This window comes from Emys orbicularis, chromosome 1, assembly GCF_028017835.1.
Source record: "Emys orbicularis isolate rEmyOrb1 chromosome 1, rEmyOrb1.hap1, whole genome shotgun sequence".
Classification (NCBI taxonomy): Eukaryota; Metazoa; Chordata; order Testudines; family Emydidae; genus Emys; species Emys orbicularis.
Genome location: NC_088683.1, coordinates 45509110 through 45527466, shown reverse-complemented (window position 1 = coordinate 45527466; position 18357 = coordinate 45509110). Strand labels below are relative to the sequence as shown.

The window sequence follows — 18357 nt, the reverse complement described above, 5'->3', positions numbered from 1 at the left end:
CACTGTTAAGTCTGACAGCCAACCATAATATTGCAACCCCAGAGTTATGTCTTATGCTCTCAAGCCTCTGGTAGAAGCTGATTTGGACTGTTTAGTGAACATTGGAGTCTTGTTATTGGTTTCACAAAGAGTGGGTTACATCTCTTGTACCAGTGTTCAAGAAGGAGGCTCAGTCCAAATTTGTGGAGATCTCAAAGTGATGCTGAGTCCAGTTTTACATGCAGACCAGTATCCTCTTACTGAAGATTTATTTGCCACTCTTAGTGGTGGACAGTGTTGCAGTAAATTGGATTTGCTCAGAGATTGATCCAGCATCTCACAAATATCTCAAATTCAACACACAAAAAGACTTATTTATTGCAACTGGTTGCCTTTTGGTATCACATTGGCACCTCCTCTGTTCCAGAAAGCCATGGATGAGATTCTGAAGGGACTGAGTGGAGTTCAATGCTATTTGGATGACATCCATGTTACAGGAAAGGATCACAAGGATCATCTTTGAAATTTGGATGCCTTTAACATTTGGAAGACCATGGACTAAGATTATGTCGAGACAAATGTGAGTTTTTCAAACCTTCAGTCGAATACCTTGGACATGTAATTGGTGCCATGGGCTTAAGGAAATTGCCAGAAAAAGCGCACCATCTTCAGGCATCATCAACAGAGAACATTTCACAGTTATATTCATTCTTAGAACTGCTTAAGTACTATGGTGAATTTCTGCCTAATCTGTCAACAGTATTGGCATCTTTACATGAACTGTCAGATGCCAAGAAAAAAGGGAAATGGACTAAAAGGGTGTGAGTGTGCATTTAAGGAAGCAAAGAAACTGTTGACATCCGCTGAAGTTCTTATACATTTTGATACTTCACTACTATTGCAGTTGGCTTTCGATACTTCACCATATGGTGTGGGTGCAGTTCTTTCCCACATTTTTCCTAATGGCATGAAGAAACCAGCTGCCCTTGCATCATGAATACTTACTACTCCTGAGAACTATGTGCAACCAGAGCAAGTAGCTCTCAACATTATCTTCAGAATTCGGAAGTTCCATAACTATCAATATGATAGATATTTTACCTTGCTGATGGATCATCACCCATTACTTTCAATTTTTGGACTGAAACATGGATTTCCATCATTAGCTGCTGCTCATATACAACGATGGGCATTACGTCTTTCAGCTCACTCCTATGCTATTCAATTCTGTAAAGAGACTCAGCACTGCAATGCCAATAAGCTGTCACTCCTGTCATGCCCAAGCTCTCATCAACCCAAAGGAACTTCAGATGAAGTATTCTATCTCAATTTGAGGGATAGGTTACTCATCACTAGCACAGACATCCACAAAGAAACTGCTAAGGATAATGTGTTTTTGCCTATGACGGGAATGGTACTACATGGTATGGCACTGGATCAACATAATCCCCAGTTTACACAATTCGTATCACATCAATATGAATTATCTGTGAATCATAGTTGCATCTTATGGGGAATGTGAGTGAATGTTCCAAAATCACTTCAGGGTCAGATTTTGGAAGCTCTTCATGAAGGTGATTTTGGCATTGTACGGATGCAGACCATAGCCTAGAGTCATGTCTGGTGGCTGGGGACTGACAAAGCTATTGAGAGGAATGTAAAGTGCTGTACTATGTGTCAGCAAATTCAGCATGATCCTGACCCATCTCGTCTACAGCCTTGGTCATGGCCTCAGACTCCTTGAATACATATTCATGTGGACTTTGCTGGACCTTTAGAAGATTACATGTTCAAAATGGCCAGAAGTTTTCAGAATGACTTCTACAACAGTTACTAAGACCATTGGACATATTTGTACTTTGTTTAGCAAGTTTGGTTTACTGGTACAGTTGGTGAGTGACATTGGAGCTCAATTCTGTTCTGAAGAATTTCACAGGTTCCTAGCTTCAAATGAAATTCAGCACATATGCTCTGCTCCATATTATCCTGCTACAAATCAACTAGCAGAATGCGTTATGTAAACACTTAAGCATGCCTTAAAAGCTAACAAATCTATTTTGAGTCATCAGCAGAAATTGGACAATTTCTAGCTTCTCTCCAGGAACCCTCCACATGCTACTACCCAGGAGTCACCTACACCTCTTTTCTTGAAGCAGTATTTGCGTACCTGTTGGAACCTGCTACGTCCTGAAATGTCTTCATGTGTAGCCAAATCCCAAACTATGCAAATTGATCAATCATTTGAGACTCGTCATCAAGTTGGGGACTTAATGTAGAATTGCAAATACAGTTGGAGAACTTGTAAAATGCACAGGACCTGTTTTGTTCATGGTAGAACTATCCAATGGTATTTTATGGAAATAACATGGACCAGTTTCAGTCTTGATGAGTACCAGAGTCCAGGGATGTTCCAGTAAGTCTATCTGTTCCTCTAATTGAACCTCCTTCTCTTGCAACTCTTAGTTTCAGTGACTTGTTGGGAAAAAATGTGGTACCCGATCCAGTTGATTCCATACTAGATGCAGTTGATTCCTAACCACTGACTGTTCCTGTTATTCAGAACTCTGCTGGACCACCATCACCACATTGTCCCAAGAGCATACAAAAACCAGTTAAATTGTTTAGTTAGTGAGTTGCTATTCCAGCGCAGAACAATCCCTTGCATTTTAAGAGTCTGCTGTAGTCCGCCCACAATTCTTAGTTAAGTTATATAGTGTTTATTTTTAGCTATGTAAACAATAATGTATGTGTGTTTGGAAAGTTTTTATAGTAGGTTGGAAGAATGTGATGTCCTGCCCCTTTAAATGTTTGAGCACTCTATCCTCCCCAATGCAAAGCCTCACTTTCATGTTAATTTCAGTTTTGCAGCCTGAACAATAAAGCCAGCACAATAGAGATCTGTGGTTCAGTCAAATCTCTTTGTGCCTATGTCTCTATCTCCTTCTTTGCTGGGTCCAAATATAACAATACCCAGCCCTGCCAGTGGACCAAGATGTGGTCTTAGGCAAGTCACTTTACTTCTGTCTCTCTCTGTCCCATCTCACTCTTTGTTATTCTATTTAGATTGTAAACTACTTGAGGCAGGCACTGTGTCTTGCTATGTGCTTATGCAGAACCCAGCACAAGTAGGGCTCTAGGCTTCTCAAAGCAGTGATATTAATAACAACAACAGGCACATAAGACTGGAGTACTGGTGTGTCTACCAATAAATATCTATAGCTAAGAGCCACCTCATGTCCGAACATTGGAAGTTCATGTTTTAGACAATCATCATTATGCCTGTGCAGTATTATTCATCATAGTATTTCTGTCAGAAAGAACAAAGGCCTTAAAAGTCAAATTGGCTTGTTTGCCCATGAAGGGGTGTGCTTTCCCAAAGGAACAAATGAAGCACACAACATATCCATCTAATTAAGGGAAGTCATCTATGTCTTCGCTGAATCAGACTCTCTCCTGTTAATACATTGCCTTCTTTTCTAATGGGAAAGTTTTTACTGTGTAACTAGCCAGCACATTAATCAGAGTGTTCTGTAGCATCTTTCACAGGGGACAAGATTAGCAATTTTGGCTTTCAGTCCACACTCTTGAGGTGAGCCACTCCACAGTGTTAATAAGAACACTGTCAAAATGGCCTAGAAAAATGAAATGTTAACGTTTCAAACTATCAGTGGAGTGAGAAGGAAATTTAAGATGCTTCTATTTAAAATTAAATATAAAGGGCCTAATTTTCCACTGTCTTCACCTTAAGCAGCCATTTACACCTGTGGAAAGCAAATGCTATGTGGGACGCATTTCACACTAAATTACCCTGGCTCCATTTTTCATACTTTTGAGCACCTACTTCATACAGCTGTAAATAAGTATCCAGAGTGCAAGGCAATGGAGAATTGGGCCCAAAGAACTGTCATTCTATCCAAAAACTTGAAGCACAAAACTCAGGGGTGAAGCAAACCCACCCAAAAAACACACACAGGAATATCTGTGAACAGGAACCATTGTATTTTTCTCTAAATATAATACGTCAGTCTGCTCATCAAGTTTGTTAGATAAACATTGTTCAAACATAGAATCAAATGCTGGCCTCATTGAAATCAGCCAGGAAACTACTGTTATTTCAATAACATCAAGATTTGGACCACAAACTGTAAAATCTGAATTCTTCTCTCAGATACTCTCTACTAATGATGTGTATATATTCTATAGAAATGTACAACATATTTTACAAAATGAATCCTTGAATAAGTTTTCCCGTGGTGTCCTGTTGGACAGTCCAGAGAAGCCATAACAACTGGTAGTGTGAATTCCTAGCACTTCCAGAGAACTCATTTGTGCTATTTGACAATGAAAGAACAATAAATTGTCACCATTCTACAGTGTGTGCATTAGATATAGATATGATGTTCTTTTTTATCTGTATAGAATATCTCATGCATTATCAACCTGTCATTTTACTATTTGCTTTTAACATTTACTCACTTGAAACCAAGGAAAAGCCACTGGAGCCAGACCCAGGAGAGCAACATAATAATAATAGTGATGGGGATGCAAAGTATAAACCAGGATCCAAAATTGATGCATTGGCAATCTGGGTAGCGTCTGGATGAAAATAAAATAGACTTACATTAGGCATTGCAAGAGGAATCAAACCATATATAAAATGCCATCAGGCTCTGCCGCACAGGAATACTCGGGAAAGGCTGCTGCTGTCAGCTGCCTCCAGTGGAGCAGGAATCTTCAGCCAGAGACTGTCAATGGCCTGCTCTCACCTCACTCTTATCCTGTCCCATGATGACAATGGCCATTAAAATAACTGAGCTGCTCATACCTCTGTGTCCAACCCTCATGCCATGAGCACTGAATATCAGAGCAGCAACAGAATACCCCATTGCTCCCTGGATCAAAAGAATTAAATATCTACTCTGTGGTAAAGGCTCCTCATGGCTCACGGGGATGGCGGTGGAGGAGGCAGGGCCATTAGGACTTTGGGGCAATGGAGGAAGAGAAGGAAGGGCCTTTCTCTGAGAAGGGGGTAGTAGTGGAGGAAGATAGGGCCTTAGGGCTCTAAGATGGGCAATGGAGATGGGAAAGAAAGAATTGGAGGGAAAAGGGCCAATGCACATTTAATAACAATGATAATTGCTCATAAAATGTCCAAGAACATTTGCTGGGTTGGAGCCTGTGGGAGAGGTGCGTGGAGCCCTGCGATCTGGTTGGGGCCCCATATAATCTGAACCCACCATGCCGGTTTGCAGGTAAAAGGGCCACCCAGCCACAAACACCCCCCACCTGCAGACATCTAAGGAAAGTAGAGTTGTTGTGGGATTTTCTGAAAGAAAAGGACTGGCTGTTGCAGGAGATGGAGACCAACTGGGGAAAGAGGTAAATGAGCAAATGTTGTGTTTAAACCTTTTCTCCTATAAACAACATTTTTTCCCTCTCAAGCTCTACCTACAGAGCCTTTAACTCCATATGGAGCAGATGCTATACTATGGGGGCAGTCTCTCCTCTCGTTGTTAGGGTCAGAGGGAAAGGAAATTGGGACATTTAGTCAGAGACCCTAACAATTCTTTACACTTGAATCTTCTGTATTCCAATATTTTTAAAGGAAAGCCTCTGGTAATGTTCAAATAGGTCTTTGGGGGCAGGGAGCATTTTCCAAAGTGCTGTGCAAGTTTATAATTAAAAAGATATGCTTCTCTAATTTTAATTTCATTTAATTATAAGAGTAATAATAAAAAAAATAGATCCTGTCATTATAATGCCATCTGGGAGTGATCCAAAATGTCTGCCTCCTTCTTGAGATTAAAGTTCCAATCTTCATCTGTAACTAGTGCTGAGACAGCAATGTTTGAACTCATTGCTGTCATGGAACAGGAATTAAATTCAGACAAGAAAAGATAGCACATTATTATACATACTCTGTTGACTACATGGCTGTTTATTTCTTATTAAATGATTAAAAATACTCCCTTGAACATACCTCTTTCTTAGATAGTAGGCAAGTGACTTTACTGTTACAATTACTCAGTTTCACAATTTATCCAATGTTTTGATATAGTACTTATCATCCTGGTACCTGATTTATGCTCACATTAGTTAGCAATTTTTGCCAGGAAGAACAAGCTCTTTACCTCTCTATACTACAGGGCAAGTTCTGCTCTCAGTTACTCATTTACTGGGGTCAGATTGCAGTGTAACTTTGGGGGTATTTGAGGCTATACTTACGTAGTTCTAGTAACTTGAAGATTAAGATTACCTAATCATTAGCCCTCTGGCAAGTATTGTTCTGAAAGACTGTTGGACTCATTAGAATTTAAAAATTATTTAAATGCTAATTAATCTAATATGTTGACCTAAGTGATGACACAGATGGGATTGTCCCGTTGATACAATCTTGCCTTTGAACAGAAATGGACTGGATGACCTGCTGTAATAGCTTTTTTCCATCTTTAACTTCTGTGATAAACTGTAATATGCATCCTATATTAAAGTGACTTATACTCTCAGTATTGAAAACAAAATTCCCTTCCTTCCAAGGACAGGCTATTACTTAGTAATGTGTTTTTATTATTTTTAGAACATTCTTAAGCATTTATATGATTAATTCTGGATAAGGCTTGACTCTTCCTTGTGGAGTTTATATACGGGTCAAAGTCAATTACCTGAATATGTTTGCAATAATCTAGGGAATTTTCAGTGGGCCCAACAGAAGGAAAACAGAGGGTCCCCTCTGTAGGATCATCCCTGTCCAGTTGTAGGGACAGGAGTCAACCTCCTCTGTGGCACCATCTCCAGCCGCCCCCTCCCTGGGACCAGGCATGTGTAGCTGGATAATAAGTAATCTGGGGATAGCACATCATCCCAAACCTACAAAAAGTTAATGCAATTTAAGGCTGCATCACCCTTTCTGTGGCTTTCCTCTGCATTTGGTAATCTGCCTTAAAAGTGGGTCTTGGAAGAACGACCAGCTGAAAAACTTTCTTTACTTGCAAACTCAGTGCATTTCACATTGAAATCAGTGAGACACAATGAATATGAAACCCCATTATGCTATTTTAACTGCACTGTAACAAAGTGGCCAACTCTAGATTTAAGGCTCCTTTGCAGAATCATCCTGTTATCAGGTTTTTGAATTGTCCATGACAGTATAGTGCAACGATCTGTAGGTCATACTAGTGGGGCAATTCAGTTAACTCCCAACAGGATATAAATGGGTTCGGAGCCTCTCTTGGAGCAGAGGGAACTAGGCATTTGGACAAAAAAGAGTTTGCAGTGAAAACCCTGGGAACAGCCATGCTAAGGTTGAGGAGAAAAAAAGCTTGAGATTTATGATCAGTAAATGCCCTGAAGGATGTAAAACTGGATGATGTGAGTCTATACTGTGTTCCTAGGATGGATGGGGAACAATGCTGCTTACACACACTTGAAAAGACTGTTAAAGTCTAGGGGGAGTTGGAAGATAGGCTTTGAGCCAGTTTCCTTCAACCTAACCCCCAGTGCCTTGGGGACCTCCTAGGCTGCTGGAAGAAACTGGTGCCTAGCAGAATCAGTTAAGTGATTTTTCATTAAATGCATGAGCACTTAGCTGTTCCTACAGATTTCTGGAAATTTGCAGGAACCCCTACAGACTTACAAAGGTCTTTCCTGCAGGGCTCAGTCTCATTTAGCACAGCCCTGTGCATTAAGGGCTACACTGTGATCTCATAATCTACCCTGAGAAAGGGGCAGCATGTCATTGTGTTGCCCCACAAGCAGACTCTGTGTTATAATTTGGTCCCTGCTTTCCTCATTGCTCCATGGGAGACATAATCTGCACCAGACCTTCTCCTAGTGCAGTTTGCTTTCCACCCCCCCATACTAGTTCAGCTGTGGTGGCCAGTGTATTGTGGGGTAAGAGCCAAGGCTCCACTCCCCACCTCCCCTCCCTGGTCACCGGCACAGGAAGGGTAGCAGCCCATCAGTGGCTGCTCTCCCCTCTGCATTGCTATGTGTGTTACAAGTAGCAAGCACGGGGGAATGAAAAGAATGTTCAGGCCTCCTTACTTCCCTGCCTGAGTATGCAGCAAGGGTCACACACAGGTTCTGAATGAGAAGGGTTTCAAATGTTTTAGTCAGATCGCATATTCCACAGCTTACTTATACACACTTTCAGAGCCAGTACAATGCCAGGAGATCATTATTTAACAAACTCTTATTGTTAGAAAAATAGTACACATATGTGGAGTATGATTCATGCTGTTGGAACAAAGAAGAATGAAAGTCATATGTTTAGAGTGTCTCTGTGCCAAATCTACCTACCTACCCTCCTGCTTTGGCGCCAGAGCTGCTCATAAAACCTTGTACAATTTTTTTTCATGTATTTATTTTTAGTAATGGCAAACGTATTCTTTCCCCAACTCTTCTTGAAAATGGTTGGACTTTTTTCTTCAAAATGTCCAAACTAAAAAAACACACGTTTGGTCAGAGACCAGATCCAGAAAATTTCAGTCTTAAAAGATGAAAGTTTGAGAAAAGTTTTACGCAAATGAAAAAGGGGCTTTTAGATGAAAAGTCTTAGACTATTTATGACTTCCACTATGTGCTACAGATTTGATTTTACAATCTATTAAACAGGTTTTAGGGTTTGAAAACCCTATCTTTAGACTGGTGCAAATGAGTGGAAAATCAGCTATAGGGCTGAATCCTCAGCTGTGAGCAAGAGCAGGAATTGGCTGTGAGCTACCTGGGATGAGCTGGGGACCAAACTACCCCCTAGTGCAAGTTAGAGTAGCCACAGGGCTGCGCTAAGTTATGCTAGTTGGCACAGGAGCACAAGAGTGCACTGCACTTTGGCTCCACTCCAACATGTTTCTTTCTTTCCCAGAGGCTGAGGAAGCAGGTGATTACCTCACAGCAGCAGAATGCTCAGTGTCCAGATATAAGACTGATTTTAAGTCCCATTCTGATGATGAAGAAGAGGAAATAGACCTTAGCTGGGGCCTTAGCTGTTTTGGTTTGTTTGTCTGGGTTTTTTTTAATCTAAATGATGGTATATTCCCTGCTGTAAAAGTTCGATTTTCAATGATGCCAGTTTTAACAAAACATAGGGAGCAGTCAGACATTATTCCTACTACTTAGAAATAACATTAGCCCATTAGAGACATTTGAGACACAAAGTGAAACTGACAAAATGATCACTGATATCACTCAAAGAGATGCCAAATAGTATCAGGAAGATTAAATGGTGCTGTCACAGCTGCTTTGGAATTAAAAGGCAATAAAAACTTAGCTCCAATTCTATTTAGCAACGAACAAAAGTCTCTTACGACCAGATATTGTGCCATTGGTTGCCAGTATTTACACTGAGTGGTACCTAACTCCTTGAATAAACCCATCTGTTTCAATGGGAGAATTCAAAGAATAAGGTATTATTCAATTTGAGAAGGATGACAGAATCTGGCTGTCATTTTGCATTTGTAGAATGAGTCCTTGCAATCTTTTCCAATGCAACTGAATGTACGCAAATCAGATATCATCATGGAATTTCATTGTATGTCTTATGGGAAAACAACAAAGTCATGATGTCAGTCGTGATGCCAGGCACTGCCAGGCACTGCCAAGCCATGGTCTAAAACTCCAGACTATAACACACTTGGGGGAACCAGCTAAGAGTACAAAAAGTAGCATTTGGACTTCTGGGTAACAGGTATAGAAATAACTTGATATTTCTTACGTATTGAATTGCTCAGCAAAAATCAAATTTGTTGATGTTCCTGTGATTGTAGTCAGCCCTCCAATGGTAGAAGAATAAGCAATACACAAGCACATCACTTTGCACATCATCTGGTCTTTCTGGTTTCTGTATTTCCTTCCTGTCTCAGCTGGGGGCAGATTCTGCTCAATAAGAATACATATTGATTAATGTATGAGAAGGGTTCATCTGACATTATAAACTCTACATAAAAACCAGTGTCTTTAAGAAGCAACCAGCTTTCAGGATTTCCCAGCATTCCACAGGGCTGTTTCATTTGCTAGGAGTATTGTCATATGCAGCATTTGTTGGTGCCTAGGACTATGGTTAGGGCCCTACCAAATTTACGGTCCATTTTGGTCAACTTCACAGTAATAGGATTTTAAAAATAGTAAATTTCATGATTTCAGCTATTAAAATCTGAAATTTCATGGTGTAGTAATTGTAGGAGTCCTGACCCAAAAAGGAGCTCTGTGTGTGTGGAGGTTGCAATGTTATTGTAGGGGGGGTTGCGGTACTGCTACCCTTACTTCTGCACTGCTGCAGATGGTGGCGCTGCCTTCAGAGCTGGGCAGCTGGAGAGTGGCAGTTAGTGGCTAGGAACCCAGCTCTGAAGGCAGAGCCACTGCCAGCAGCAGTGCAGAGGTAAGGATTGTATGGAATTGCCACCCTTACTTCTGTGCTGCTGCCTGCAGAGCTGGGCCCTCAGTTAGCAGCTGCCACTCTCTGGCCGTCCAGCTCTGAAGGCAGCAGCGCAGAAGTAAGGGTGGCATGGTATAGGGTATTGCCACTCTTCTGCGCTGCTGCTGGCAGAGCGCTGCCTTCAGAGCTGGGTGCCTGGCCAACAGCCGTTGCTCTCCAGCCACCCAGCTCTGAAGGCAGCAGTGCAGAAGAAAGGATGGCAATATCACGATCCCCCCAAAAATAACCTTGCAACCCCCATGCAACTCCCTTTTGGGTCAGGACCCCCAATTTGAGAAACTCTGGTCTCCCCTGTGAAATCGGTATAGTAGAGGGTAAAAGCACACAAAAAGACCAGAATTCACAGGGGGAGACCAGATTTCATGGTCCATGACGTGTTTTTCATGGCCATGAATTTGGTAGGGCTCTAACTATGATGATAGAAATATTACAGAGAAGAGTTTTTCCCTAGTTTTTCTCAGTCTTTACACAAGTAAAATTCTCACTGAAATTAATAATCCAGAATAAGGATGAGTAATAACTGATTAATAACTTCAGGATTTGGCCCACACACATTTCAAATTCTGGGGAATCCTGACTGGATGGTGATGTGTACTATTTGCCTTTTGGTGGAAGGTACTAATTTAACTCCATTATGGGGGGAACTAAAATTCCTCCTTAAAACACACTTAGGTCCTTATTCTGTGCCTATTTAAGTCAATGGCAAAACTCTCATTGATTTCACTATTGCAAGAGGTGGTTCAGCAGTGACTTCTGGAAGCTTTCTGCTCCATCTCAAGGCCCCAAACCTGTAAATACTTTACATATGTGCTTATCTTTATGTGTGGGAGTAATCACACTGAAGTCAGTGGGACTACCCAAGTGTGTCATATTAAGCAATGCATAGACATTTGCAGGGCTGGGGCTCAAATTTGTTCCCTAACCCAAGGTATTATATATCTCTGAACTGATTTGTGAGTATTTGAAGTAGGTTGTAATATGATCCTTGAGGCAGTGACAGTGTTATGTAGCGCCAAGCACAGTGTGAGCATTCAAATAAATGAAATAACAATAAAATAATAAAAACTGCATGTCATATGTATTTAAATATCTATATATATATGTGTGTGTACATATAAAAAATTAAACATTTAGATAACAGTGAAAGGTACTATGTAAAAACTTAGATTTGATCGCTAGGTTAAAATTATGTTAATTAACATGTAGTAACTGCATGGTTTTTTTTCTCAAAATAATCACAGCTTAAATACCTTTTCCTTTTCAATCTTGCACACAGTGTGACCCTCACCATTGGTGTATCTGGAAAAAAATTCCTTACTGTAATAAAAGAACTATTTTTCTTAAATTATTAAAATATGAATGATGAAATCCATAAATTGTACCCATTAACTTCTTTTGTTTTCTCTTTCCAGTCACTAGCTTCACATTCACTAACACTTTCTGTAAAATATTAGTGGAATTAGAAAGATAAATACTTCAATTTAGCTGGTCACTTTCAAACTGAAGAATGAGGGTGGATCGATATCAAAACTGTATCTATGCCTACCATCAAGTTCCAATGCCTCATTGGTGGATCCAGTTGCACAATTCATCTCTAAGGCATCGACTTCTGCTTCAGCACCCATGATCTGCTGAGCTACAGCCTCTACAATTGGCATCACCATAGCAGCAGTAGAGGTGTTGCTAAGCCACATAGACAAGAAGCCACAGCTAATCATGAAACCCAGCGTAAGCCTGAAATGAGAAATACTTCAGTCTATTACCATTCCAGTCTATTACTGTTCCATTAACCTTTGCTATCAGCATCCAATTTAATACAAAAGGATAACTTTTTCAGCATAAAGATGGGACTATAAAAAACACCAGCGTTATAAGAGCTGTTAATTTGATTGTGATTTTTTTAATATATAAAAGAAGAGTTATTCATACAAATCGTATATACTGTAAAATTGTGTACAGATTAAATATATTATGCAATTAAAACAAGAGTAATGTTATTTACTTATGGGATCATTATCCATTTGGACAATACTTGATTCAAGAAACAGTCTGATGTGTCATGATATCAAGTTCAAATGGACATCTACACATGCTGCAGTCACAGCTCTGATTGCAGTGCAGGCATACATAAAGTCAGCACTGATCCCTGGATGGTATTAGGGGTCACCTGCAACACATACTGTCTTTCAAAGGAAACATAAAACTGAGGTTAGATCGTATCAGCTGTTACTGATCCTTGGTCTGGCACTGATCTCACTTACAGTGGTTTTACACCAATGTAACTCTGTTGACTTCATTGGATTTACCACCACTGAAAGTACACCAGAAACTGATGCTCCAAGTCACCTTCTGAAACAGCAGACGTGTTAAACCTAGCATCATGAACAAGTTTTAATTAGGAATTTATCATGTGTCTACCTATATTTTTCTCTGTAATTTTAAATTAATACGGCCTGCTTCACTTCCTGTACTAAATGGTTGTGTATTATTGAGTGCAGTTAAACAGCTGACATTTTTCACACCAAGAGATGGCAGCAGTTCAGCAGTGGGTTCATTGAAATGAACGAATATAATTTTTTGCAACCAGTTTGTAAAGGTTGCAAAGCACTTTGGAACTTCCCTAGATGAAAGGTGTTACATAAATTATAAGGATTACTCAACTCAGCAGGAGCAGATTTAAAAAAAAAATATGCAAAATAATTAGAGTATTTTTTAAAAATTCAAAATTACTCCCATGGCATTTCTCTCCCTAATGACTAAAGGCTCCATTGAAGTCAATGCCAAAACCCCCATTGACTTAAATGAGATCACGATTTCACCTCGTGTCAGTGCTGAGGTCTAGGGCACAGTTCTAACCTGAACTCCAGGTCAGATGGTGCACAGATGTCACAACTGAGCATTTAAAACACAGCTAGCCTGGTTGACTAAGAAGGCATCTCTACCCTGTATGATTTTGGCCTGCATACAAAGTGGTGGTATTACATCTCAAACTGTCAAGGTTGTAGGCCTCTCTGTATTTTACTGGTGACACTGCATCTAAAATACTGTGAAATGCAAAATACATAGTACAAAACTGGAGGGGATTTAGAGAAGAAGAAAAAATGGGCAAACCCAGCTTTCACTTCTGCGGCTTTATAGTCTCCTGTCAGAGAAACTGCTGTGGTTCCTATATGCAAGGGTAGGGCTCGGGTGCAGGCTGCTGCTCAGAGAAGCAGAGAGCTCAGCACAGAGAGCTTGTGTCTGGTAGTTTGCAGTAGGCATGTGAGAATTGGGCATGAGCTGGATGGGGCTGAGGGTGAGGCTCGAGGAACCTCCACTACTTAGAACCTTCTCATGAGGAGATGGTGGTTTAGCGGTGGGGCGGTGGGAGAGCGGAACTGCTGCAATCCTCACGGTTTCAGTATTGCCTGTGGAATGGCTCTACGTCCACTCTATGGCTTGAGGGCAGAATTCCTTTCTCCATAACTGCACAGGGGGCTACCCAGCAGAGTACTCAGCACAGCATTCAGGTCATCTGCCAGGTTACTAGACTTCAGCCAAAATGAAAGGCCTGGCGAGTGTGAGTGATTAGGAAAGATTAAAATAGCTAATGTGCAAAGCTTGGCTAACCAACGAGAAGGGGAGATACAAAAGCTCGGTACAAATATTTGAAAGGCATGAACATCAAGGAAGGAATAGAATTCTTGACGGGGCTCAAGGAGGATAGTTAAGAGTAATGGGAGAAAATTGAACGCAGTAAAATGTAAAATAGCAGGAACATTTTTCTAATAATAAAGCCTGTCAGGGAAGAGAATAGTTATTAAAGGAAGTGGTGGAAGGCCTTTTAGAGAAATTATTGAAAACTAGGGCAGACAAAGGATTGGAGAATAGGGATAATTCTGCACTGCCAGAAGGAGAGATTAGATGATCTAATAGGCATTTTCCACCGATAATATCTGAATTCTTTTTGTCTGGCCTTTTAACATCTAGCTTTTAACGTCTGTTTCTTAAAGTAGGATTATGAGAATCTCATATTCTGGGGAGCCAGACTGACACAGCACATTTCCTGTCCAGTCTTACAGAGGTGCTGATGGAGGCCTCTACCCCGCCCAGAGCTTCTTGTTCAGAAGCCAAGAGTAGGGTTTTCACTTCATATGATATCGCTAGCTCATTATCAAGAGATGAATGTATGATGAGTATCTTCAGTTCCTTCACTGCATCATCTGACCATTCTGAGGCTATGTCTACACTAGCACTTTTGTCAGCAAAACTTTTGTCGGTCAGGGGTGTGAAAAAAAAACACACCCCTGACCAATAAAAGTTACACCGACAAAAATGCTGGTGTGGACAATGCTATGTCAGTGGCAGAGCATCTCCCGCTGATGTAGCTACTGCCACTCATTGGGGGTGGTTTAATTATGCCAGCGGAAGAGCTATCTCCTGCTGGCATAGAGTGGCTACGCAGGAGACCTTGCAATGGCGCGGCTGCAGCGGTACAGTAGTGTAGACATAGCCTGAGTTGGAGAAGTTCAGTTCTGTTTGGGAGCTGCTTTCTTCACAGATAATGGCAAAGAGGAGCCTAGGTGTAGATAGCTGAGGCTCTCAATTTTCTTTTTGTAAAATATGTTTTGCCCCCTCTCCTCCACCAGACTTATTGTCCTTCCTACCTTAAACTGTGAACTATTAGGGGTGAGGACTGTTTTACAGTATATTTTGAAAGTGCCCAGAACACTGCAAGTACTTCTAAAATACAAATTACTATTAATAAGCATGTGACGTGACTCTTCAATTGTGGGCTTTACGACCAATCATTAAGAAATATGAATCTTAAATATATTCACAAATTCATCATATAGTTGTTCTGAATATTACATAGTTATTGTGAATATCAGAGGCATTAGAAATAGAACTCATTCGTATCCTAATTATCCCTATAATTAGAATTTCAGCAAAAGAATAATGTTTCACCTACTATAGTTCAACCAAAGCATTTCACATATTTTCATTTTATTTCGGCAGCAAAAGGTGCCTGGATTTTTACTAAGGAACAAAACAATACCCCTCTGTAGGCAATTATTTCTGTAGTACCAAGTTTTCCATGAGCATTACCATTTTCCAATGTAGTATTTAGTACATACCATGCAGGGTTCACACCCACTATCATCACCATTTTCAAAGCAATTCTCTTGTGCAAATTCCATTTTTCTATTGATGTGGCCAAACAAATTACTCCAATTAATAGCAAATGAAAATCTTTGAAATAAGCAGCTGCCACCTGAAATCAAAAACAATTTGTTGCTGAAACAGGTGCTTTTTATCTATCATTTTTAATATGACCAAGTAAAAAATATCAGCCTCAGCAGAAACAAGTTAAGGCATGCATTGAAATATGTGCTGGAAAGGTCCCATTTTCTTTTAATTAGGTCAGTGCTATTGCTTAAACCCACTGGGTAATGGAGTTAAATAGGTGTGAAACAATGGAAGGAAGAGGATAATAAGTAAGGCTGTCGATTAATCGCAGTTAACTCACGCGATTAACTCAAAAAAATTAATCACAATTAAAAAAATTATCCAAGATTAATCATACTGTTAAACGATAGAATACCAATTGAAATTTATTACATATTTTTGGATGTTTTTCTACATTTTCAAACTTATTGATTTCTGTAGAAGACAGAATACGAAGTGTACAAATGCTTATTTTATATTATTTTTATTACAAATATTTGCACTGTAAAAATGGTCAACAAAAGAAATAGTATTTTCAGTTCAACTCCTACAAGTACTGTAGTGCAATCTCTTTATCGTGAAAGTGTAACTTACAAATGTAGATTTTTTTTGTTACATAACTGCACTCAAAACAAAATAATGTAAAACTTTACAGCCTACAAGTCCACTCAGTCCTACCTCTTGTTCAGCCAATCACTCAGACAAACAAGTTTGGTTACAAGTTGCAGGAGATAATGCTGCCTGCTTCTTGTTTACAATGTCACTTGAAAATGAGAACAGGCGTTTGCATGGCACCGTTGTAGCCGGCGTTGCAAGGCATTTACATGCCAGATATGCTAAATGTTTGTATGCCCCTTCTTGCTTCGGCTTCCAGAGGACATGCTTCCATGCTGATGATGCTCATTAAAAAAAGAATACGTTAATTAAATTTGTGACTGAACTTGGGGGAGAATTGTATGTCTCCTATTCTGTTTTACCCACATTTCATGTTATAGCAGTCTTGGATGATGACTCAGCACATGTTCGTTTTAAGAACACTTTCACAGCAGATTTGACAAAGTGTAAAGAAAGTACCAATGTGAGATTTCTAAAAATCGCTACAGCACTTGACCCAAGATTTAAGAATCTGAAATGCTGTCCAAAATTTGAGAGGGACGAGGTGTGGAGCATGCTTTCAGAAGTCTTAAAAGAGCAACACTCAGATGCGGAAACTACAGAACCCAAACCACCAAAAAAGAAAATCAAACTTCTGCTGGTGGCATCTGACTCAGATAATGAAAGTGAACATGCGTCACTCTGCTTTGAATTGTTATCAAGCAGAACCCATCACCAGCATGGACGCATGTCCTCTGGAATGGTGGTTGAAGCATGAAGGAACATATGAATCTTTAGCGCATCTGGCACGTAAATATCTTCCGACACCGGCTACAACAGTGCCATGCAAACGCCTGTTCTCATTTTCAAGTGACATTGTAAACAAGAAGCAGGCAGCATTATCTCCTGCAAATTGCAACCAAACTTGCTTGTCTGAGTGATTGGCTGAACAAGAAGTAGGACTGAGTGGACTTGTAGGCTCTAAAGTTTTACATTATTTTATATTTGAATGCAGTTATTTTTTGTACATAATTCTACATTTGCAAGTTCAACTTTCATGATAAAGAGCTTGCACTACAGTACTTGTATTAGGTGAATTTAAAAATACTATTTCTTTTATTTTTTACAGTGCAAATATTTGTAATAAAAAATAAATATAAAGTGAGCACTGTACACTTTGTATTCTGTGTTGTAATTGAAATCAATATATTTGAAAATGTAGAAAACATCCAAAGATATTTAAATAAATGGTATTCTATTCTTGTTTAACAGAGCAATTAACCATGTGATTACTCGCGATTAATTTTTTTAATCATGCAATTAATCGCGATTAATTTTTTTAATCGCTTGACAGCCCTAATAATAAGGTTCATGATGTAAGCAACCTAAGATCATCAAGCACATTTCACATATGACCTAAGCTAAAGGTGAAAGCCTGCTGCATTAGTCCATTTTATATTTAACCCATCCAGCTACCTCTCCATTGCAAACACTTTGAGGTATAAGGATTTAGAACACGATCCTACAGTGCCTATCACAATGGTGCCTCAAGCTCAGGACTAGTCACATGTTTAAATGTTTTTCTGGTTTGAGATCAACTGGTATCAATTCCCATTGATATCAAGGTAGGTGTTATTGGGCCCTTAGCATTTCATATTTCTGATGTAATGTAGTGTAACCTTAATAACACTTTGCATGTCCATCAGTAGCGTACTGGGGGGGAGCGATTTCCTTTCAATTTCCTGGCGCCTTTGTACTCACCCGGCGGCGCTCCGGGTCTTCGGCAGCACTTCGGCGGTGGGACCTTCACTCGCTCCGCGGGTCTTTGGCGGCATTTCGGCGGCGGGTCCTTCAGTGCCACCGAAGACCCGGAGCGCCACCAGGTGAGTAAAATAAAAGCGCCGCAGCGGGTGGCGCCTTTTTTTTTTATCACTTCCCCTGTTCCCTCCACCTGGCTACGCCCCTGATGTCCATAGCACTTTTTCATCTATTGATCTCAAAGCACTTTGCAAAGGGAGATGTGTTATTATCGCTATTTCACAGATGTGACAACTTTGGCTCAGAGATGATGCCTGCAATAATTTGTGCTGGCTTCTGCTGCAGGTTTGAGCATGAGGCGGAACCAATTGAATAGATCTCGGTCC

The 18357-nt window shown here is 40.2% G+C and overlaps 1 protein-coding gene across 1 annotated transcript in view; it reads right to left on the bottom strand.

The window, feature by feature from the left end:
- The window catches only part of SLC13A1 (solute carrier family 13 member 1), a 43047-nt gene that overhangs the window by 14334 nt on the left and 10356 nt on the right, over positions 1 to 18357 (bottom strand). Inside the window, exons 3-8 of the mRNA XM_065404416.1 lie at positions 15529 to 15665; positions 11958 to 12145; positions 11794 to 11851; positions 11662 to 11710; positions 9692 to 9852; positions 4456 to 4575 (exon numbers count right to left, since the gene is read on the bottom strand). Coding sequence (XP_065260488.1) covers positions 4456 to 4575; positions 9692 to 9852; positions 11662 to 11710; positions 11794 to 11851; positions 11958 to 12145; positions 15529 to 15665 — 713 coding nt within the window. The remainder of the gene's footprint in view (positions 1 to 4455; positions 4576 to 9691; positions 9853 to 11661; positions 11711 to 11793; positions 11852 to 11957; positions 12146 to 15528; positions 15666 to 18357) is intronic.